This window comes from Ctenocephalides felis, unplaced genomic scaffold (assembly GCF_003426905.1).
Source record: "Ctenocephalides felis isolate EL2017-DRISC unplaced genomic scaffold, ASM342690v1 CF-g0.4_SCAFFOLD_00845, whole genome shotgun sequence".
NCBI classification, from domain to species: Eukaryota; Metazoa; Arthropoda; class Insecta; order Siphonaptera; family Pulicidae; genus Ctenocephalides; species Ctenocephalides felis.
This window is the reverse complement of record NW_020536999.1, coordinates 90776111-90795290: the sequence shown is the minus strand read 5'-3', so window position 1 is coordinate 90795290 and position 19180 is coordinate 90776111. Positions and strand designations below refer to the sequence as shown.

General features: G+C 29.2%; 3 protein-coding genes across 3 annotated transcripts; all 3 read right to left on the bottom strand.

Annotated features, from left to right (window-relative positions):
• Nucleotides 1-1258: 1258 nt before the first annotated feature.
• On the bottom strand, nucleotides 1259-10895 carry LOC113362990 (cystinosin homolog). The gene is made up of 7 exons (XM_026605481.1): nucleotides 10891-10895; nucleotides 5714-5893; nucleotides 4120-4366; nucleotides 3707-3826; nucleotides 2840-3010; nucleotides 1456-1573; nucleotides 1259-1371 (listed from the first exon to the last, which is right to left on the bottom strand). The coding sequence occupies exons 1-7, from the start codon at nucleotides 10893-10895 to the stop codon at nucleotides 1259-1261; spliced, it is 954 nt and encodes a 317-aa protein (XP_026461266.1).
• A 243-nt stretch (nucleotides 10896-11138) lies between these two features.
• Nucleotides 11139-11773, bottom strand: LOC113363560 (gastrula zinc finger protein XlCGF64.1-like). Its single transcript, XM_026606049.1, has one exon. It carries the CDS (start codon nucleotides 11732-11734, stop codon nucleotides 11228-11230), a length of 507 nt encoding a protein of 168 aa, XP_026461834.1. The 5' UTR covers nucleotides 11735-11773; the 3' UTR covers nucleotides 11139-11227.
• Nucleotides 11774-14859: 3086 nt separating this feature from the next.
• LOC113362988 (zinc finger protein 501-like) lies at nucleotides 14860-16016 on the bottom strand. Its single transcript, XM_026605480.1, has one exon. The coding sequence runs from the start codon at nucleotides 16009-16011 to the stop codon at nucleotides 14860-14862; it is 1152 nt and encodes a 383-aa protein (XP_026461265.1). The 5' UTR covers nucleotides 16012-16016.
• Between the last annotated feature and the right edge of the window lie 3164 nt (nucleotides 16017-19180).

The window sequence follows — 19180 nt, the reverse complement described above, 5'->3', positions numbered from 1 at the left end:
GAAGTTCTTAAATTAGAATAGCAATTTTTATTCATGTTTAATAGAAAATTAACACTAAATCATTTAATTGATCACGCAGGTCTTTTTCAACGGTCAAGTTTTTTGACAGTTTTCCAAAATGGCGTCTCAAACATTTTCAAAATTTGTTTAAAATTAAATTTTATATTCAAAATCACTTTAAATTTGAAGCATTTTTATTAGTATAGCAATTATTATTTATGTTTGATGAAAAAAATACACTAATTCCTTTTATTTATAAGGCATGTCATTTTCAACTGTCAACGTTTTTTCATAGTTTTCCAAAATGGCGTCCAAAACAGTTTTTAAAGTTTAGGTAAAATTATAATATTTTATATTTAAAATCACTTTAAATTAAATTACTTCTATTGGAATAGCAAACTCTTATCATGTTTATTAGAAAAATTACACTAAATCATTTCATTTACAAGTCAGATCATTTTTATCTGCCAAAGTTTTATACAGTTTTTAATATGGCGTCCGAGGCATTTTCAAAATTTGTTTAAATTGCAATATTTGGTACTTGAAATCACTTTAAATTAAAGTACCTATATTATTATAGCAAATACTAATTCTGCTTATTAAAAAATTTAGACTACATCATTTTATTATTTATTCTTCTGCTAACGCGTTTTAACAGTTTTTCAATATAGCGTCAAAAACATTTTCAAAATGTGTTTAAAATTATATTTTCTATTTAAAACCACATTAAATTTGAAGTACATATTTCAAAATAGCAATTATTGATCATGTTTAATAGAAAATGTACAGTAAATTATTTTAATTATGAAGCAGGTTATTTTCAACTCTAAGTTTTGTGACAGATTTCCAATATGCCGTCCAAAGCACTTTCAAAATTTGGTTAAAATTATAATATTTTATATTTAAAATCACTAGATTGAAAGTACTTAAATTATAACAGCAAATACTAACATTTTAATATAAAATTTTAAATATTTATAATAACTAAATGAATAACAAATATAAAATAATAATCAAAATAAAACATTTCACAATTATATGTAACACAACGACTATTTAACAATATATTTTATACAATGTTTATATAAGTATAAGTATAAAAAATTATTTATGCAATATACATATGCTGTATATTTTTAAAGCTATATCATCATCAAATTTTATATATCAACTAATACTGATAACTTCCTTTACCATTAATTAAGAAAAATTATGGTAAAGAAATAGTTTAAAAAATATAAAATACATTAAACTTTACTTACTTTTGTTTATAAAAAACATAATGCTGTATAATGAAGAAAATATCAAATATCACTGAAAACAAACCGAGACCAAACTTGGTTGGATCACCAAAGATCGAAATCCAATCATCTACAAAAATATAATAATAATTATATATATATATATATTTATATATATACATATATTTATTTATTTATTTATTTTAATAATTACCAAAGTTGTAGGCATTCAATATCATCTGCAGCATGCTCAAAACACCACCAGCAATGTCCAGAAAAATGTTTCCAATGCTCCAACCAATTGTGCTTTTGCGTTCATAATTCATATAAGCCTTGAAAATTTCAAAATAAATAATAATTAAAAATTAACTACTTGAAATAACTCTTAAATAATGATAATAAAAAGCATAATGAAATAATCTACTGATATACTATTCATAATTCGTTTAGAATAATAATGAGCAATAGTTTAAGATTGTTATTAAATTTTGTATCATCTGCCAAACATATACTGTATCTTATATTATTTTGATTTCTGGCACATCTCAGCTGCTTTTCGTCAATAATAATGTAGACATTACATTTTTCTTGTATATTATATTCTAATATTACCTAGGCTTATAATTTCAGCTAAATTCAAATTTCAAGTGAATTGACATTTCGAGCAGATGACAGTTTAAATGTTTTCAATGTCAAAAATTTTGCTATTTATTTCTACAATATTACTACAGTTTTATCGTTCATTAAATCTTAAAAAAATCCTTTGACAAACTTTAAAAAGATTTATCAAAATCCGAAAAACCGTTTAAAAGAAGATTCAATTCATTCACCCGTACCAAAGAATTTTATACCGAAAGTCAAATATACTGATATGCTCATAAGCTTTTATATTGCAATGCTGAATGCGATATTTCACTCGATGATGCATCTAATGCATTTCAACGATCAATCACAAAAAATCCGTGCATTATTTTTATTCTTGATAACTATGTGTAAGATAATCGCATTTTTAATTAAAATTTTATCTGTTATAGCTAGTTTTTATATAAAAACTAGTGGGGTGCATGGCATCGTGCGCCTTAAGGCAAATTGCTGGAACTTACCGTACCGTAATGAAAAATCTTGGTACGAAACCTAAAAAAATTTACACTAAATGTGTACACATTATTAAAATCTCTATGAAATATCTGATAATTTGATGTACATATGTTCAATAAACATTTTGAACCGCCAAATGACATTTTTTTAACTTATTTTTATTGAGAGTCCATAACCGCTGGACCTGCCTTCCCAAAAATTTAATCAGTTGTTCATCTTGTCAATTCAAAAAAAATGTTTTTTGAATTATTAAAATCGGACGCTCCGTTCTCTTAAAAACTGAGTTACCGTTTTTGGCACTTTTTGCCCCGTATCTTTGGAACGGCTAGACCTGACTTCGCTAAGAACTAATCAGCGCGTCTCCTTAACAATACGAATCGAATGCTTTTTGAATTATTCAAATCGGTTGATTGTTGTTCCCGAAATCTTCGACGAAAATTTGTATCCGCGTAAAAAAAAATTGAAAAACATTATGTATATTATTCATTTTACATTATTACCTGTGGTATGTATTTGATGATAGTTGTCCCCAGTTTAATATAACTGCAATGGTACAAAAAGTCCAGAGGTAAAATCAAGTCGACTGTCATAAGACACCAACTTGCTGAGAACTCGAAGAAGCATGCTGCCAATATTAACCGGCCAACTGATGACACCCTTTGGTCACCACGCTAAAAAAAAATATGTATGTAATTTTAAGATCCTTTTTCTAAATCAATTGTGTTCAGGACGATCTTAATGAAATACAGTAACTTTATATAAATATTATAAACTTTATAAAAACAACTAGCGAACCGGGCGAACTCCGTTTCACCACCAGATGGTTTCATTTTATGTAGCATTTCGTTTTCTGTTTAAAAGATGAAGAAAAAAATTGACTTCTGTTGAAATTGAATAAAAATTTGCACGATACACGTGATTGATTTGATGGTTTCCAATTGAAATGTTAGGAAACGAATAACTTATTTTTTTTACTTTTTTTGCACAATTTCATAGTGAACACAATGCTGGTTTGTCACATGAAATTAACTGACCAGAGAACAATGAGTAGCTATCAAACAAATGAGTAGCAGTCAAACAAAAAATTTCAGTTTGTAGTGCATGGTAAGTATCAGAGATGGCGCTGTATATGAAAAAAGATAAAATGTTTCTCGCTTTTCTGTTGAAATCCTTCTTCATTTTTTTTTTGCTATAAACCTTACGGAGTCCGAGACCTTTCCAGCGAATGCAAAATCGTCTAAATCGGTTCGTGCATTCTGGAGTTATATCGTCAGGAAGGAAAACCTGACTTATTTTTATATAACAGATAAATAATCAAATAATTAATAAATAAATAAATAATTTATAATATATATGTCTATATTTACCTCGTATATGAAACATTGTACAGCTGTAATAACAGTTGCAATAAAGGCATGAACCGAGAAGACCACATCATTGATTTGGACAGGATTCAGGCTACGAGGATATCTGGCAATGTATTGTTTCTATAAAATAATAAATGTTAACAATTACTAAAATAATCTGTACAGATTATAATCTATGAAGTAAAATGTTTAGAAATCTAACTATAAACTATATTGAAAATTTCATATCCGAAACTTGTATAATCACATACATCTTAAAAAATTCCCTTAACAAACTTTAGAAAGATTTATCAAAATCCAAATAATCGTTTAGGAGGTGTATATTTACATACATCATTACAGAAGAATTTAACATATAATATATATAGTAATTATTTTTACCTTAAATTTCAATATTTATTATTATTTATTACCTGCACTGTAGGAAAAGCGTACAGTCCGACATTAAACAAGGCATACATGGCAAATCCGACGACACTGAGGGTCACAAAATCAAAATTGAGACCCACGACGCTCTTACGTCTCCAATTGGTCACGATCTGAGGGTAGAAGGATATCGACCAGGCCAGGAAGTACAACCAGCCCACAGCAGTCGACAGGGTGTCGATCCAGTAGGCGCGCTGGACAACGGCTCGGAGGAAGGATCGGCCACGGGTCGAACTGGAAGAAAAAAATTATATTTAAATCACTTCTCGTAAGCCTATAATTTTTTAAAAGATTCGATTTCATTATCAACTCTATTTCTATGCGAAGTTCCATCAAAATCCTGGACAAACAAACCTAAGGATATCCCTGTAAGACTTTTGCATAAAAAACTGATAAAATGCTACTTTTGGAGTGTTGCTGCTCTGTAAGGATCAGAAACGTAGATTCTAAGGTGGCCGATAAAAGAATCAGCTGTGAACATATATACACGACACGTGTACCAACGTAATAAAGATGATACAATTACCATGCAAAGTTTCATAAAAATACTTATGAGTCTTTTGCACAAGATGATATTAATGTGCTATTTTAGAGTGTTGTGGCTAGGTGAGGATCAGAAACGTGGATTCTGAAGAAGGTGGTTGATAAAAAAGTCAGCTGTGAACATACACAGGACCAACGTGAAAAAAATGTAAGTTTCTACGAGGTTTTAAAATAAGGTCTCATCTTTCCCACCATCTCTGGATTAGCACGAATATTTCTAGACTAATACTGGCCAAATCGGTTCAGCCTTTTTCGAACAAAGTTTACTCTATTACCATGCGAAGTTTCATCAAAATCCTAGACAAGGATAACCTGAGGTTATCGTTGAAAGTCTTTTGCAGAAACTGATAAAGTGCTACTTTTAAGGTGTCGTAGCTCTGTACGGATCAGAAACGTGGATTCTGAAGAAGGTGACCGGTAAAAGAGTCAGCAGTGAACATATGCACAAGACATGTGTACCAACGTGTAAAAAATGTGAAGATTCTACGCGGTTTTAAAATAATGTCTCACCTTTTCCACAATCTCTCGATTAGCACGAGTATTTCTAGACCAAAACTGGCCAAATCGGTTCAGCCGATAAAGTTCTAATTTTATGATATTGTGATTCTGCACGGATCAGAAACGTGGATTCAGAAGAAGCTGGCTGATAAAAACACTTACCGTGTCGGTTGAACCTAACTCAAGGCTTCTCCGTACATTTTGGCTTAGGTTAGGCGTGCAGGGTAAGCGTTACGTATAGTTTTTTTAAGTAAAAATTTATTTTTATTTTTAAATACTTAACTAATACTTTGTTACCAATTCTGAAATTATTTAACTGCAACCTGGTCCATATACAGGTTGCTGGTCAGAAAATCATCATCATAAAGCCTGATTGCTTTCCGAAACAATTAATTGAACAATTTGCAGCAATTCTTTAAATTAATTGTCCAGGAAAGCAATCAGACTTCGTGATGATGATTTTCTGACCAGCATCATATATTATATATCAATCATAAACAATTGTTCCAATTATCTTTTGTTTTAATTTTTATTTTTTACCTGTTTTCATTATTAAAATCGCTAACATTGTATGTAACAAATGTTAACCCAGGACTCAATCCCATAGCTTCAATTTTGAATTTTTCAGAATTTTCAGGAGCCACTGCCTTTGGATATATATGTAGAACATTTTTATGGTCTGCTTCCAGGATCACGTATAAGGTGTCGTTCACATGATCCCTTAAAAATAAAATAATTATATTAGAATTATATGATAAATATATTATAAACAATTATAAATTATTTACCCAAATATTAAATAAAATTCTTTGATTTCTCCAACGAGAAGATTTATGTCCCGAGGAGAAATTTGCAACAACTCTTTACTTGAATTACTAAAACCTGCAAAATAATAAAAAATATTAATAATATATAAAATACTAGTTGATCCAGCAAACGTTGCATTCCTGCCTTTGCCAAAAACTAGTCACCACTTCTCCCAATCATTACGAATTGAATGTTTCTTGAATCATTCAAATCTCGATTAAAAACTCGAATTCTATTTTCTGCACTCTTTGCTTCGTATCTCCGAAACGGCTGAACCTGCTTTTGCCAAAAACTAACTAGCTCATCTCCCTAACAATAGGAATCGAATGTTTTTAACATCATTCGAATCGGATGCTCCGTTCTCTCAAAAACTCGATTTACATTTTCTGCACTTTTTGCTTCGTAACTCCAAAACGGTTGGACCTACCTTTGCCAAAAACTAATCAGCACATCTCCCAATCAATAGGTATCGAATGTTTCTTGAACCATTCAAATCGGTTGATCCTTGCGCCCAAAATCGTGGATGAAAAATTTTATCCATACATACATTCATACACACATTCATTTTTCTAAGGTATGCCAAAATGTTCAGAAACTTCTGAAACGTGAAGATATGCAAAAATTTTCATATTAGATTACTGAACGATTACTAGCTGGCCCAGCAAACGTTGCTTTCCTGTCTTTGCCAAAAACTAATCACCACTTCTCCCCATCATTACGAATTGAATGTTTTTAAATCATTCAAATCTCGATTAAAAACTCGATTTCTATTTTCTGCACTCTTTGCTCAGTATCTCCGAAACGGCTAGACCTGCTTTTGCCAAAAACTAATAAGCACATCTCCCTATCAATAGGAATCAAATATGAATCGAATGCTTTTTGAACCAATCAAATCGGTTGATCAGCGCGCCCGAAAAAGTGGATTAAAAATCGTATCCATACATTCACATTCATTTTTTTAAGCCAAAATGTTCAGAAACCTCTGAAACATGAAGATGTGCAAAAATTTTCTTTTTACGATTTTCGGCACATTACAATAACTTACTTTACGGAAAGTTAAAAAAGAGAGTGCGCGTAAGGTTCACACGCGATTGAAGTAAAACTTAATTGCTACTGTACAAGATGGCATTTAAGTGAAAATAAATACATCATAAAACAATTTTGAATAATGATTATTATAGTAATATGGTAACACTTGTAATGCACACATTTATTAGTGTCAACCATTATACAATTATATATTTATAATAGCATTAAAAATATATAATATTTTAAAAAAAATACAATTAAAGTCATACTTCAAGTATGACATGATCGGTTTGTCATTGTAATTAGGATTTAGAAATGAATCTTCATTAGAGAAAGGAATAATTGCTGATTAATAAATTCTATAATATTCGTTCACACAGTGGATTATGTTAAACAACGCCTAAACAAATATTGTTTTCGCAACTTCATTCATCGTGTAATTGTGTTTGAAGAACTTCATGTAATTAAAATTAACATACATTCATTGACTTTTTGTATTTTTTACTTTTTCGCTGGCGATATTTCATTCTTTTTACAGCTGTAATATCTGTCTTGCCTAAAAAATATCTTCCATTTTAATAACTTCAAAGATTTATAGAAACTACGAATAATATAAAAATAATTTCTAACCAATAAACTTACGTTCAGTACACGGCACAAATGTTTAATTTGTTTTATTATTTTCAAGAAACAGGGTAAAATGACACAATCGACACATCGAGAGCGAATGACGTACAGTTTGGGTGTTACGCATTTCCGTTGCATTTGTACGGATTTACACCCTAGTCGCGCCTAAAGAAGTTTTACTTAAAAAAAAGAATTGTATTTGTATACGGTTGTTAATAGTTTTAAAAAATAATTATCCCTTATAATGTTTATTAAAAAAGTTACTCCTTATAATATTTATTAAGAAATAGTAAGATTTTTAATAGATAAATAAGAAACTTACCAAAATAAAATACTAAGCACACTAAAACTTGTTGCAACTTCATTTTTTCAAAAAAATATTTTTTTATGAACATATAAATTTTTATAAAAATATAATAATATATTTAAATAAATTATATATGTTTAAGCATAATTTATAAATTATTTATAACTACTATATTATTAACTGTAATTTCCAAACGACAAAATAAAACTAAACGTCCAATTAAAATTATTGCAATAAAGCGAAACTCATAAAAAATTTCCAAACAATTTCGACGTCGAAAGAATTTCGCTTTGTTTATAAAGTAGTAAAAGAATAAATAATAACAATTATAAAAAAGTCAACAATAAGAAACGTTGTTTGTTAGAAACAAAAGGCGTAGATATACTTCTTTGGATGGGAAATTTATGTTTGCTAATTTTATCGTTTTTCGACGTTTCAGGTCATTCTGAATCGTTTGGCATCGGAATTTGAACTAGTGGTGCATGATATCGTGCCTTCAGGCAAATTGCTGAAACTTTCCGTACCAAAAATTAAAATTTTTAAAAACTTTGGAAAAAATGAGATTTTTGATTTTTTTTTATTTTTGACTTCATTTTTTTGAAAAATAACATATTTGAAAAAATGTGACTTTTTTGGAAAATTTGAATTTTTTTTTATACTTTAATTTTTTTTTTTTAATTTCGAAATATTTTGAAAAAATGTAACTTTTTTCAAGTCATTCTGAATCGTTTTGCATCACAATTGGAACTAGTGGTCCACGGCATCGTGCCTTAAGGCAAATTGCTGAAACTTACAGTACCGAAAAATAAAACTCTTTAAAAAACCTTTAGAAAAAATAAGATTTTTCAGAATTTTGACTTCATTTTTTGGAAAAATGTAAACTTTGAAAAAATTGGACTTTTTTGAAAAATTTGAATTTTTTTTATATTTCGTTTTTTTATACTTTGATTTTTTTTAAAAAAATTTTGAACTTTTTTTTAAAAATAATCGTACTGCGTGGCTGTTTTAGAGAAGAAATATCAAAGCGCATAAGTGCCGCAAAAAGTGAAATTTTTGAAATAAATTCCTTTTTTGAAAAATTTGAATTTTTTTTATACTTTTTTTTCAAAAATTTGAACTTTTTTCAAAGCAATCGTGATGCGTTGCTGTTTTAGAGTAGAAATATCGAAGCACGTAAATGAAACTTTTGAAAAAACTTGATTTTTTTGAAAAATTTGATTTTTCGAATTTCGATTTTTTTTTTGAAAATTTTGAAATTTTTTTCAAAGCAATCGTACTACATGGCCGTTTTAGAGAAGAAATATCAAAGCGCGTAAGCGCCGCAAAAAGTAAAATTTTTGAAAAAAAATGACTTTTTTGAAAAATTTGATTTTTCGATTTTTTTTTTGATAATTTTGAAATTTTTTTCAAAGCAATCGTGCTGCGTGTCTGTTTTAGAGCAGAAATATATATATATATATATAACTATTAGCAATAGTTAAACTATAATCAGTAGCTCCCAACGGAACACCACAGAACGTGCATATTATAACTTTGTATTCATCTTAAATCGCGCCGCAGAGTACTGCTTTTAATTTACTTAATGCCGGAATTTTTGAGTTTATAATTGTATAAATATATACTAGATGATGGTAAGCGGTATTCTTAAATTCCCATTTTTTGGAGTCTCATATCCTTTGCAAGGTAGAGACCAATAATCATTACATATTATCTAGGGCGTAAATAAACATGAATTCTAGGTCTAGGACTTGTATTTATTAGATCATTAAAATAAAATTGACGGCTAAATATCAAATAATGAAGTTTGAATTTGTACTGTAAACTTTAAAGAGGGAGGGGTATATCTTACATTGAGTAATTTAAAATTTATGTTTAATGAAGTTTCACTTCAAAAATTTTATATTGTGTTTTTATGACATGTTGGGTATCGTTAAAAAGGTCTTTTTGAATAGAATACGAATACAAAAATAACATTTTGAATTTCGTTTATTTTTTTCAAATAATTTTCAATAGTTACTTCTAACACTATAATTAGGCTGTATTTGGAGTAGAAATATCCAAGCGCGTAAGCGCCGCATCGCAGTTTAACGGATAAATATTGGTACGGAACCCATAGGAATATAAACAAAATTTGTTCTTGTTATTAAAATATTTATAAAATATCTGACAATTTGATGTGCATATGTCTAATGATCATTTTTGACCCCCAAAAAGTATTTTTTTACTTTTTTTATTGGATCTCCAAAAACGCTAGACCTGCTTTCGCAATAACTTAAACAGTACTTCATTTTGTAAATACAAATAAAATATTTTTTAAATTACTCAAATCGGACGCTCCGTTCTACCAAAAACTAAATTGCCATCTCTGGCTCTTTTTGTCCGTATCTTCAAAACTGCTAGACCCGCCTTTGCCAAAAACTGATCAGCACGTCTCCTTATCAGTAGGTTTCAAATGTTTTTTGAATTACTCAAATCGGTTGATCCATGTTCCCGAAATCGTCGACAAAAATTTGTATCCGCACACAAACACACATTTTTTGCAATTACTATAACTTACCTTATGGTGTATATGTCCTAGGGTTTCTTGGTTTTTGAAAACCGGTTTTAAAAACATCTCAGCTGCTTTTGGCAATAATAATGTAGACATTTCATTTTTCTTATTCATAATCATGATTTTGTTCTATACATATTCTAATATTGTCTAGGCTCATAAGTAAATTGAAAATTTTTGGCAGATGACAGTTTTCATTTGTTTTCAATGCCAAACAATGTCTCAAATATTTTCAATGTCAAACAATGACATGTCGTTTTTTGCTATTTTTTCCATTTATTTCTAGAATATTACTATATTTTTATAATGACATACATCCTGAAAAAATCCCTTAACAAACTTCAGAAAGATTTAACCAAATCTGAATAATCATTTAGGAGGAGTATACTTACATACGTCATTACAGAATAAGTTTATATATAATATAAGATATATATATATATATATATATATATACATATATAAATATATATTTACAATAAAACTCCAATTTATTTACAATTTTTAATATATTTCACTGATAAATAATAGTAATAGCATTTTAAATTTTTATGTTTTAGATTGTGTATAAAATTAACTATAATTACCCGAGTGTTATATCTACAAGAGTCCTAGAAGCACCTTTTCTTCACAAAACTTCACTCCAATAGTTTCCGATATTTACATAAAAACATGCATGGGTTAACATAACCCACAAATGTTCTTTTAGCATTATAATTTTTATCATATATATTTATAAATCTACCTCCCCGTGTATCTGTACATGCTCCAACAAATCAGCATTAGTATCGAAACCCTCGTTACAAATCCCACATTTAAACATCTTCTCTTTATGAGTCTTTTTATGCTGCATAAACCACGTCACAGTCTTAAACTCCCTCCCGCAAACATCACACTTATACAGGTACTTCTGTTTATGACTAAAACTATGAGCCCTCAACTCATCCCTATCAGCAAAGGCCTGATCACACTTCGAACATGCAAAAGGCTTCTCCCCTGTATGCTTCCTAGAATGGGTAACAAGTTCCCGAGTAGTGGCAAAGCCTTCATTGCAAAATGTGCAGTTATGGGCGAACACACCGAGGTGTGCTAGCATGTGGTTTTTGGCAGCTCCTTCGAACCTGAATCTCTCGTTGCAGACGGTGCATCTGTAAGATTGCCTTACGGGGGATTTTGCATCTATGTGGACTCGGGCGTGGGCTATGGCAAATTTCTCGTGCTTGAATTTTTGGGAGCACATCGTGCATTTGAAAAATGAATTGTGGGGGTAGTAAATGACTGGTTGGTTGGTGTCTGGAGTTGTTTGGGGGAGGTTTTTGCATGGGTTTGAAGGCTCCGGAGGACAGGATCTTGTATGGTGCTCGATTTCGTGGAAAGAAATTTGTTGTGAAGGAACATCTTAAGCACTTGAATTCTTGATAGGCTTGATAGGCACTACTTGAAGGAGGTTCTTGTTTAATTTCTTCTTCTATATCAATTTCTGGGTAAAGTGCGGAAGGATCTAAATCATTTTCTTCAATTTCATAAACTATTTCTTCCTTGACGTAAACGTTTTCCAACTTTACATCGGGAAGAATGTATTCGCCAATATTTTCATTCATATTTACTCACAGGTGTTAAATATTGCAATATTTAATTAGGCACATACATATTTATTATTATTATGTTTTATTAACTTAATAAAACAAAGAAAATAACACATTTCTCCATCGAAATGAAATTTATTTCAAAACATTTATTTGACAGCAAATTCAAGATGGCGGACATGGCGTAGGCAGACATTTTTTATTTACAAATAAATATAAATAATTAAATTAAACAATGTAATTATTTTTATTTATTATTAAATTAGGTGTAAGTGACATTTTGCCTTGAGGCAAGTTACATAAACATGTGTAAATAATCGACTTAATTAATAAGTATTTGGATTAGGACATACACGGTGTATGTCCTAAGGTCAATACCAGTGGTTCCAAACTTTAATAAATTTTTAACTTCAGGCAGGATAAGTGATATAAAAATTAACTAGTGGGGCGCATGGCATCGTGCCTTAAGGCAAATTGCTAGAACTTCCCGTACCGTAACGAAATGTTCGAGGAATTTTGAATGTATAATAGATTATTATAAATAAATATTGTAACATTGTCTAATATTTATAAGAATTATATAAACTTAATTGCAAAGTTGAAATTATTTTTTTAAAGTATATTAGAACTATAGTCAGAATTAAAAATAAAATCTGAATTATTTTCGACATACAAAAAAATTTTTTTGAAAAAAAAAGTTGAAACAAATTTTTTTTTCTAAAATCAATTATTTTGTTAAAAAAAGCAGAAAGTTCTTTGAATCATGTAAATCGGACGCTTGGTTCTCTCAAAAACTGCCATTTTTCACACATTTAGCTCCGTATCTTCGAAATGGATGGGCCTGCCTTTGCTAAAAACTAATAAACACTTCTCCCAATCATTACTAATTGAATGTTTTTTAGATCATTCAAATGGGATGCTCTGTTCTCTCAAAAATTCGATTTCTATTTTCTGCACTCTTTGCTCTTTATCTGCGTAACTGCTGGACCTACCTACGCCAAACACTGATCAGCACATCTCCCTATCAATAGGAATCGAATGTTTTTTGAACCATTCAAATCGGTTGATCCGTGCGCCCGAAAACGTGACTTGAAATTTGTATCCATGCATATACATTCACACACACACACATCCATTTTCTCTGAGGTATGCCAAAATGTTCAGAAACCTTCAAAACGTCGAGAAATGTAAAAATTTTCAATTTCGATTTTTGGCCCATTACAAAAATGAAAATGTTTGGATATATTTACGTTTTGCAGATTTTTGAATATTTTGGCATACCTTATAAAAAATAAATGTTTGTGTGTGTATGTATGTTCGAATACTATTTTTGACCACAATTTCGGGAGCAAGGATCAACAGATTTGAATGGTTCAAAATTGAACAATATTAAGATTTTTATTTATCATTAAACTAGATGTAAGTGGGTATCGTTTAAAAGGTCTTTTCAAGTAGAATACGGATGCTGAAATAAAATTTTGAAGTTCACCCCTTTTTTTAAATAACCTCCAATAGCAACTTGGTATACTTATAAATCACTCATAATTATATATATATATATATATATATATATATATTGTTTTCTTATTGATTAAGCCGGTTATTTTCACATACTTAAAGGTTCATGCAACTTTTTTTTAAAAAAAATACCCACTGTTAGTAAATTCAAATGAAGTTTTACTTCAAAAATTTTATATTGTGCTTTTATGGCATGTGGGGTATCGCTCAAAATGTTTTTGTATATAGAACATGAATACTGAAACAATACTTTTTATAAATAATCTCCAATAGTTACTCCTAACACTATAACAGCAACTCAGTATACTTATAATTCACTCATGAATAATTATAATATTGTTTTGATTAAGCCTGTTATTTCCACATACTGGAAAGTTTACGCAACCGATGTTCTAAAAATGTATTTGATTTAAGTCTGGACGTAAACTACAATCAGTAGCTCCCAACGAAACACCACAGAACGTGCATATAACTTTGTATTCATTTTAACTCGCGCCGCAGTGTACTGCCTTTAATGTACTTAATGCCGGAATTTTTCAGTTTATAATTATATGCGTATATATACTAGATGACAGACGAGGGTATTCTTAAATACCCAATTTTTGGAGTCTCATATCCTTTACAAGGTAGAGACCAATAATCATATCAGTACATATTGTCTAGCTAGGGCATAAATAAACATAAAGTCTAGGTCTAGGATTTGTATTTGGCAGATCATGAAAATAAAAATGACTGCTAAATATCAAATAGTAAAGTTTGAACTTGTACTGGAAACTGTGCGTAATTTGCCTTAAAATATACACTCCTTAAACTCAGTAACTTAAAATTCATGTCTAATGAAGTTTTACTTCAAAAATTTCAAATTATGTTTTTGTGGCATGTGGGGTATCGTTTAAAAGGTTTTTTTGAATATAATATGTATACCTAAATGAAATTTTAAATTAAACTTTTTATTTCAAATAATCGTAAATTAATATATTGAATTATTTACACATTCAAGGGAAATTCATCTGACTTGCTTTAACACAAAATGCCACTCACACCTAGTGACAAGTGTATTTATTGTGTGAACATATATACTATTATGAATATTATATATTATATAACACATAAATAGTTTTTAATTTGGTATATAACTATTTTCGTTTCTTAAAAAGTCTTAAGTGCAAATGGTATAGGTTTCAATAAAATCTTTTTTACTTACATAAATATATTACAATATATATATTAATCTATTATAATTTAAATATTAATTTTTAATTTATTTTACAATAACATCCTCATGAGTCTTCATATGATACGTCAACGAATTCTCATACTGTAACTTTTTATTACAAATTTTACATTTATATTCTTTTTTATCCGAATGTGTCCTCATATGTCGCACCAGATTACTAGAATCTGCAAAAGCCTTTGTGCAAACTGTACACTTGTATTTTTTTTCACCTGAATGGGTTTTGGAGTGACACGATAAAGTTCTGGAATGCTTAAACGACTTGCCACAAACATTACATTTGTAAGGAGTGTCATCAGAATGGTTTCTCATGTGGTAAGAGAGCCCTGTTATTGTTTTGAAGGTTTTATTACACAACTCGCATACAAACCAGTTGTCTTCTGTGTGAGTCTTTTCGTGTTTTATTAAATCTGTTAAACTTGAGAATGTTTTTGTGCAGTCTTTACAATTGTATATGTTATCGCTGTCTAAACTGTCTAAGTAGTTTGTTAATATACTTGCTGCATCATCAGGCTTGATCTCTTCGCTTACTTTATGTATTATTTTCATGTGATAATTTAAAGAACTTAAATATTTCAATTCCCTGCTGCATATGGGGCACTTGTGTCTCTTGTCATCAAAGTGTGTACGCATGTGCGATACTAAATTGCAGGATTGGTTGAAGGCTTTGTTGCAAACTGTGCACACAAAAGGCTTTTCACCAGAATGAGTGCGCAGATGTCTTGTTAAAGTCTTCGATTGTCTGAATTCCTTCAGACAAACTTTACATTTAAACGTGTCATCTTTCCTGTGTGTTTTCTTATGAGCTTGGAAATCTTCTCGTGATGTGAAAGTGGAGGTACAGAAGTCGCATTCGAAGAGGTCAGGTTCTACAATTGCAGGCTTTTTGCACTTTCTAGATTTCGTTCTTTGGTGTTTTTGTTTGCATAACTTTATATGGGTTTTGTATCCATTGCTAGAGGTTGTTGTAAAAGGACATTTTGTACATACAAACTCACCTTGTTCATTCTTTCTTACATTTTTGTCAAACCCATCGGAGTCGTAGCAAATCTCTTCGTCTTCTGAGAATGTATCCATTCTGACATCAACAAACTCTAAAGGATTCTCTACATTTTCAATACTCACAGATATATTTTGTAATTGTGATGAACTACTTACGTCGTCAACAATTTCTGACATTTTAACAACACTTAATTTCACATAATAACAACATTTATAATATATATATTTATTATTTTATAATATTTTCTACATTTATAATTATGTATTTAACATTTTTGACAGCTTGTATTTGACAGTTAATAAAAATAAAGATGGCTGCAGATTGTCAACTACTAAAACAAGTGTGAAGTATGCAGATTTATGATGGCGCAAAATTTAAAAATCGTAAACTTTGAATTTTTATTTTACATCATTTATATTTTTTATTAATTATACGATGGTAATATTTTAAATTACGTCTATAAGACCTATTAGTTAAAATATCAAGTAACTAGTTGTAAGTAGCCATAGATAAGTAAACATAATGTAAGTAGCATTTTGCCTTAAGGCAGGTTGAACATGTTATCAAAAACATAGCTGAATTTCAATTCTTATTGACTAAGTTCTTGTAAAGTTACTGAAAAATAAACATCAACAAACTCTAAAGGATTTTCTAATACTCAAAGATATATTTTTACTACTTACGTCTTCCATAAGATCTGACATTTTAACAACACTTAATACACATAATAACGGCATTTATAATATTAAATATAAATATATATTTAATATTTTGTAATATATTCAACATTTATAAATATATATTTAACATTTTTGACAGTTGATAAAATTAAAGATGGCTGCAGATTGTCAACGAGTAAAACAAGTGTGAAGTTTGCAGATTTGTAATGGCGCAAAATTTAAAAATAGTAAACTTTGAATTTTTATTTTACATAATTTATATTTTTTCTCTTCAATATTTTATGTCAAAAGCGAACGACGCGCATGTCAAACGCCATGTTCGTTCGTGCTCGTTCGCTAGGTGTGGCGCACCTTTATATTATCCATTTCGTGTTCTAAAAATACATTTTTTAAGTGTGAACGTTAACTGTAATCAGTAGCATTTGTTTCTTTTATTTCGTGTTCTAAAAATGTACATTTATTGAAGTCTGGACACACCACAGAACGTGCATGTATCCATTTTAACTCGCGCCGCAGATTACTGCCTCACTTTACTTAGTCCCGAAAATTTTCAGTTTATTTTTATATTTATACACACACATATATATCCAGTACATATATATCTTATATGTACTGGCTATTTGTTTCAATTTTTGGAGTCTCGTATCCTTTACAAGGTAGAGACCAATAATCATATCAATACATATTGTCTTAGGACATAAATAAACATAAATTCTAGGTCTAAAACTTGTATTTGCCAGACCATGAAAATAAAACTTCTAAATATCAAATAGTGAAGTTTGAACTTGTACTGGAAAGTTTACGCAACTTGTTTTAAATAATATACCCCTTATACTCAGTATTTGAAATTTAAGTCTAATGAAGTTTTACTTCAAAAATTTGATATTGCGTTTTTACGGCATGTGGGGTATCGTTTATGAGGTCTTTTTGAATAGAATACGAATAATAAAACAAAATTTTAAATTTCTTTTTTTTTTTTAAATAATCTCAATCTCCAATTGTTACTCCTAAAACTATAATAACAACTCAGTATGCTTAAAATTTACTCATACTGGGAATTATATATATATATATATATATATATATTGTTTTCTTATTGATTAAGCCTGTTACTTCCCTATACTGTCTACGCAACTCGTCTTCTAAAAATATATTTTATTCGAGTCTGCACGTAAACTGTGATCAGTAGCTCCCAACAAAACACCACAGAACGTGATAACTTTGTATTAATTTTAACTCGCCCCGCAGAGTATTGCCTTTACTTTACTTAGTCCCGAAAATTTTTAGTTTATTATATATATATATATATATATATATATATATATATATTAGTTGAATAGGAGGGGTATTCTTAAATACCCATTTTTTGGAGTCTCGTATCCTTTACAAGGTAGAGACCAATAATCATATGAGTACATATTGTCTAAGGCATAAATAGACATAAATTTTAAGTCTAAAACTTGTATTTGCTTCAAATAGTGAAGTTTAAACTTATACTAGGAAGTTTACGCAAATTGTCTTAAAGAATATAGCACTTATACTCAGTAATTTAAAATTTAAGTCTAATGAAGTTTTACTTCAACAATTTCAGATTGTGTTTTTGTGGCATGTGGGGTATTGTTTAAAAGGTCTTTTTGAACAGAATACGAATACTGAAATATAATATATTAAATTTCGCCCTTTTTCCATTTAACTAAAACTATAATAGCAACTCGGTATATATATATATATATAATATATATATATATAATTCACTCATAATATATATATATATATATATATATATATAATTCACTCATAATTATATATATATATATATATATATATATATATATATATGTATGATAAAATTGTTTCTTAGGCATCCATCCAGTAATTAAAAACGGTTTTATTAAAGGAAAATGTTTTTATTCACAGAACATACGTTTCGGGTTTTGATTTGACCCATCTTCAGTGCATACAAATAAATTTGAAAAAAACACAAAAACACACGAAATTGCACGAAAAAATAAATATGAAACAAAAAATTGATAAAACGTCGAGTTATGATAAATTTTAAAAAATTGTAAAATTAAAATAAATAATATATTTTATTATAAAAAAGCTTATTCCAAACGAACATGTTGTCAGCTTGGAGTATGTGTTACGTGTGACACATATATTTTTTAAAATTTATCATAACTCGACGTCTTATCAATTTTTTGTTTAATATTCATTTTTTCGTGCAATTTCGTGTGTTTTTGTGTTTTTTTTTTTCAAATTTATTTGTATGCACTGAAGATGGGTCAAATCTAGAACCGAAACGTATGTTCTATGAATAAAAACATTTTCATTCAATAAAACTGTTTTTATTGAATGTATATATATACATTATATATATATATATATATATATATATATAGTTTTCTCATTGATTAAACCTGTTATTTCCTTATATTGGACAGTCTACGCAACTCGTGTTCTAAAAATGTATTTTATTCAATTCTGGACGTAAACTGTAATCAGTAGCTCCCAACGAAACGGCATAAAACATGCGCCGCAGAGTACTGCCTTTAATTTACTTAATGCCGAAATTTTTCAGAATATTATATATATATATATATATATATATATATATATATATATATATCTATATATTAGATGGAGCGGTATTCTTAAATACCGA

Excerpts from the sequence above, each read along its gene's own strand:
- LOC113362990 (XM_026605481.1), bottom strand. Across the intron at positions 1,574-2,839 it reads TCATCAAATACATACCACAG|GCTTATATGAATTATGAACG; the intron begins GTAATAATGTAA and ends GAAATTTTCAAG. Across the intron at positions 1,372-1,455 it reads ATTGAATGCCTACAACTTTG|ATGATTGGATTTCGATCTTT; the intron begins GTAATTATTAAA and ends ATATTTTTGTAG.
- LOC113363560 (XM_026606049.1), bottom strand. The coding sequence starts at position 11,734 with ATGTGCTCCCAAAAATTCAAGCACGAGAAATTTGCCATAGCCCACGCC.
- LOC113362988 (XM_026605480.1), bottom strand. The coding sequence starts at position 16,011 with ATGTCAGAAATTGTTGACGACGTAAGTAGTTCATCACAATTACAAAAT.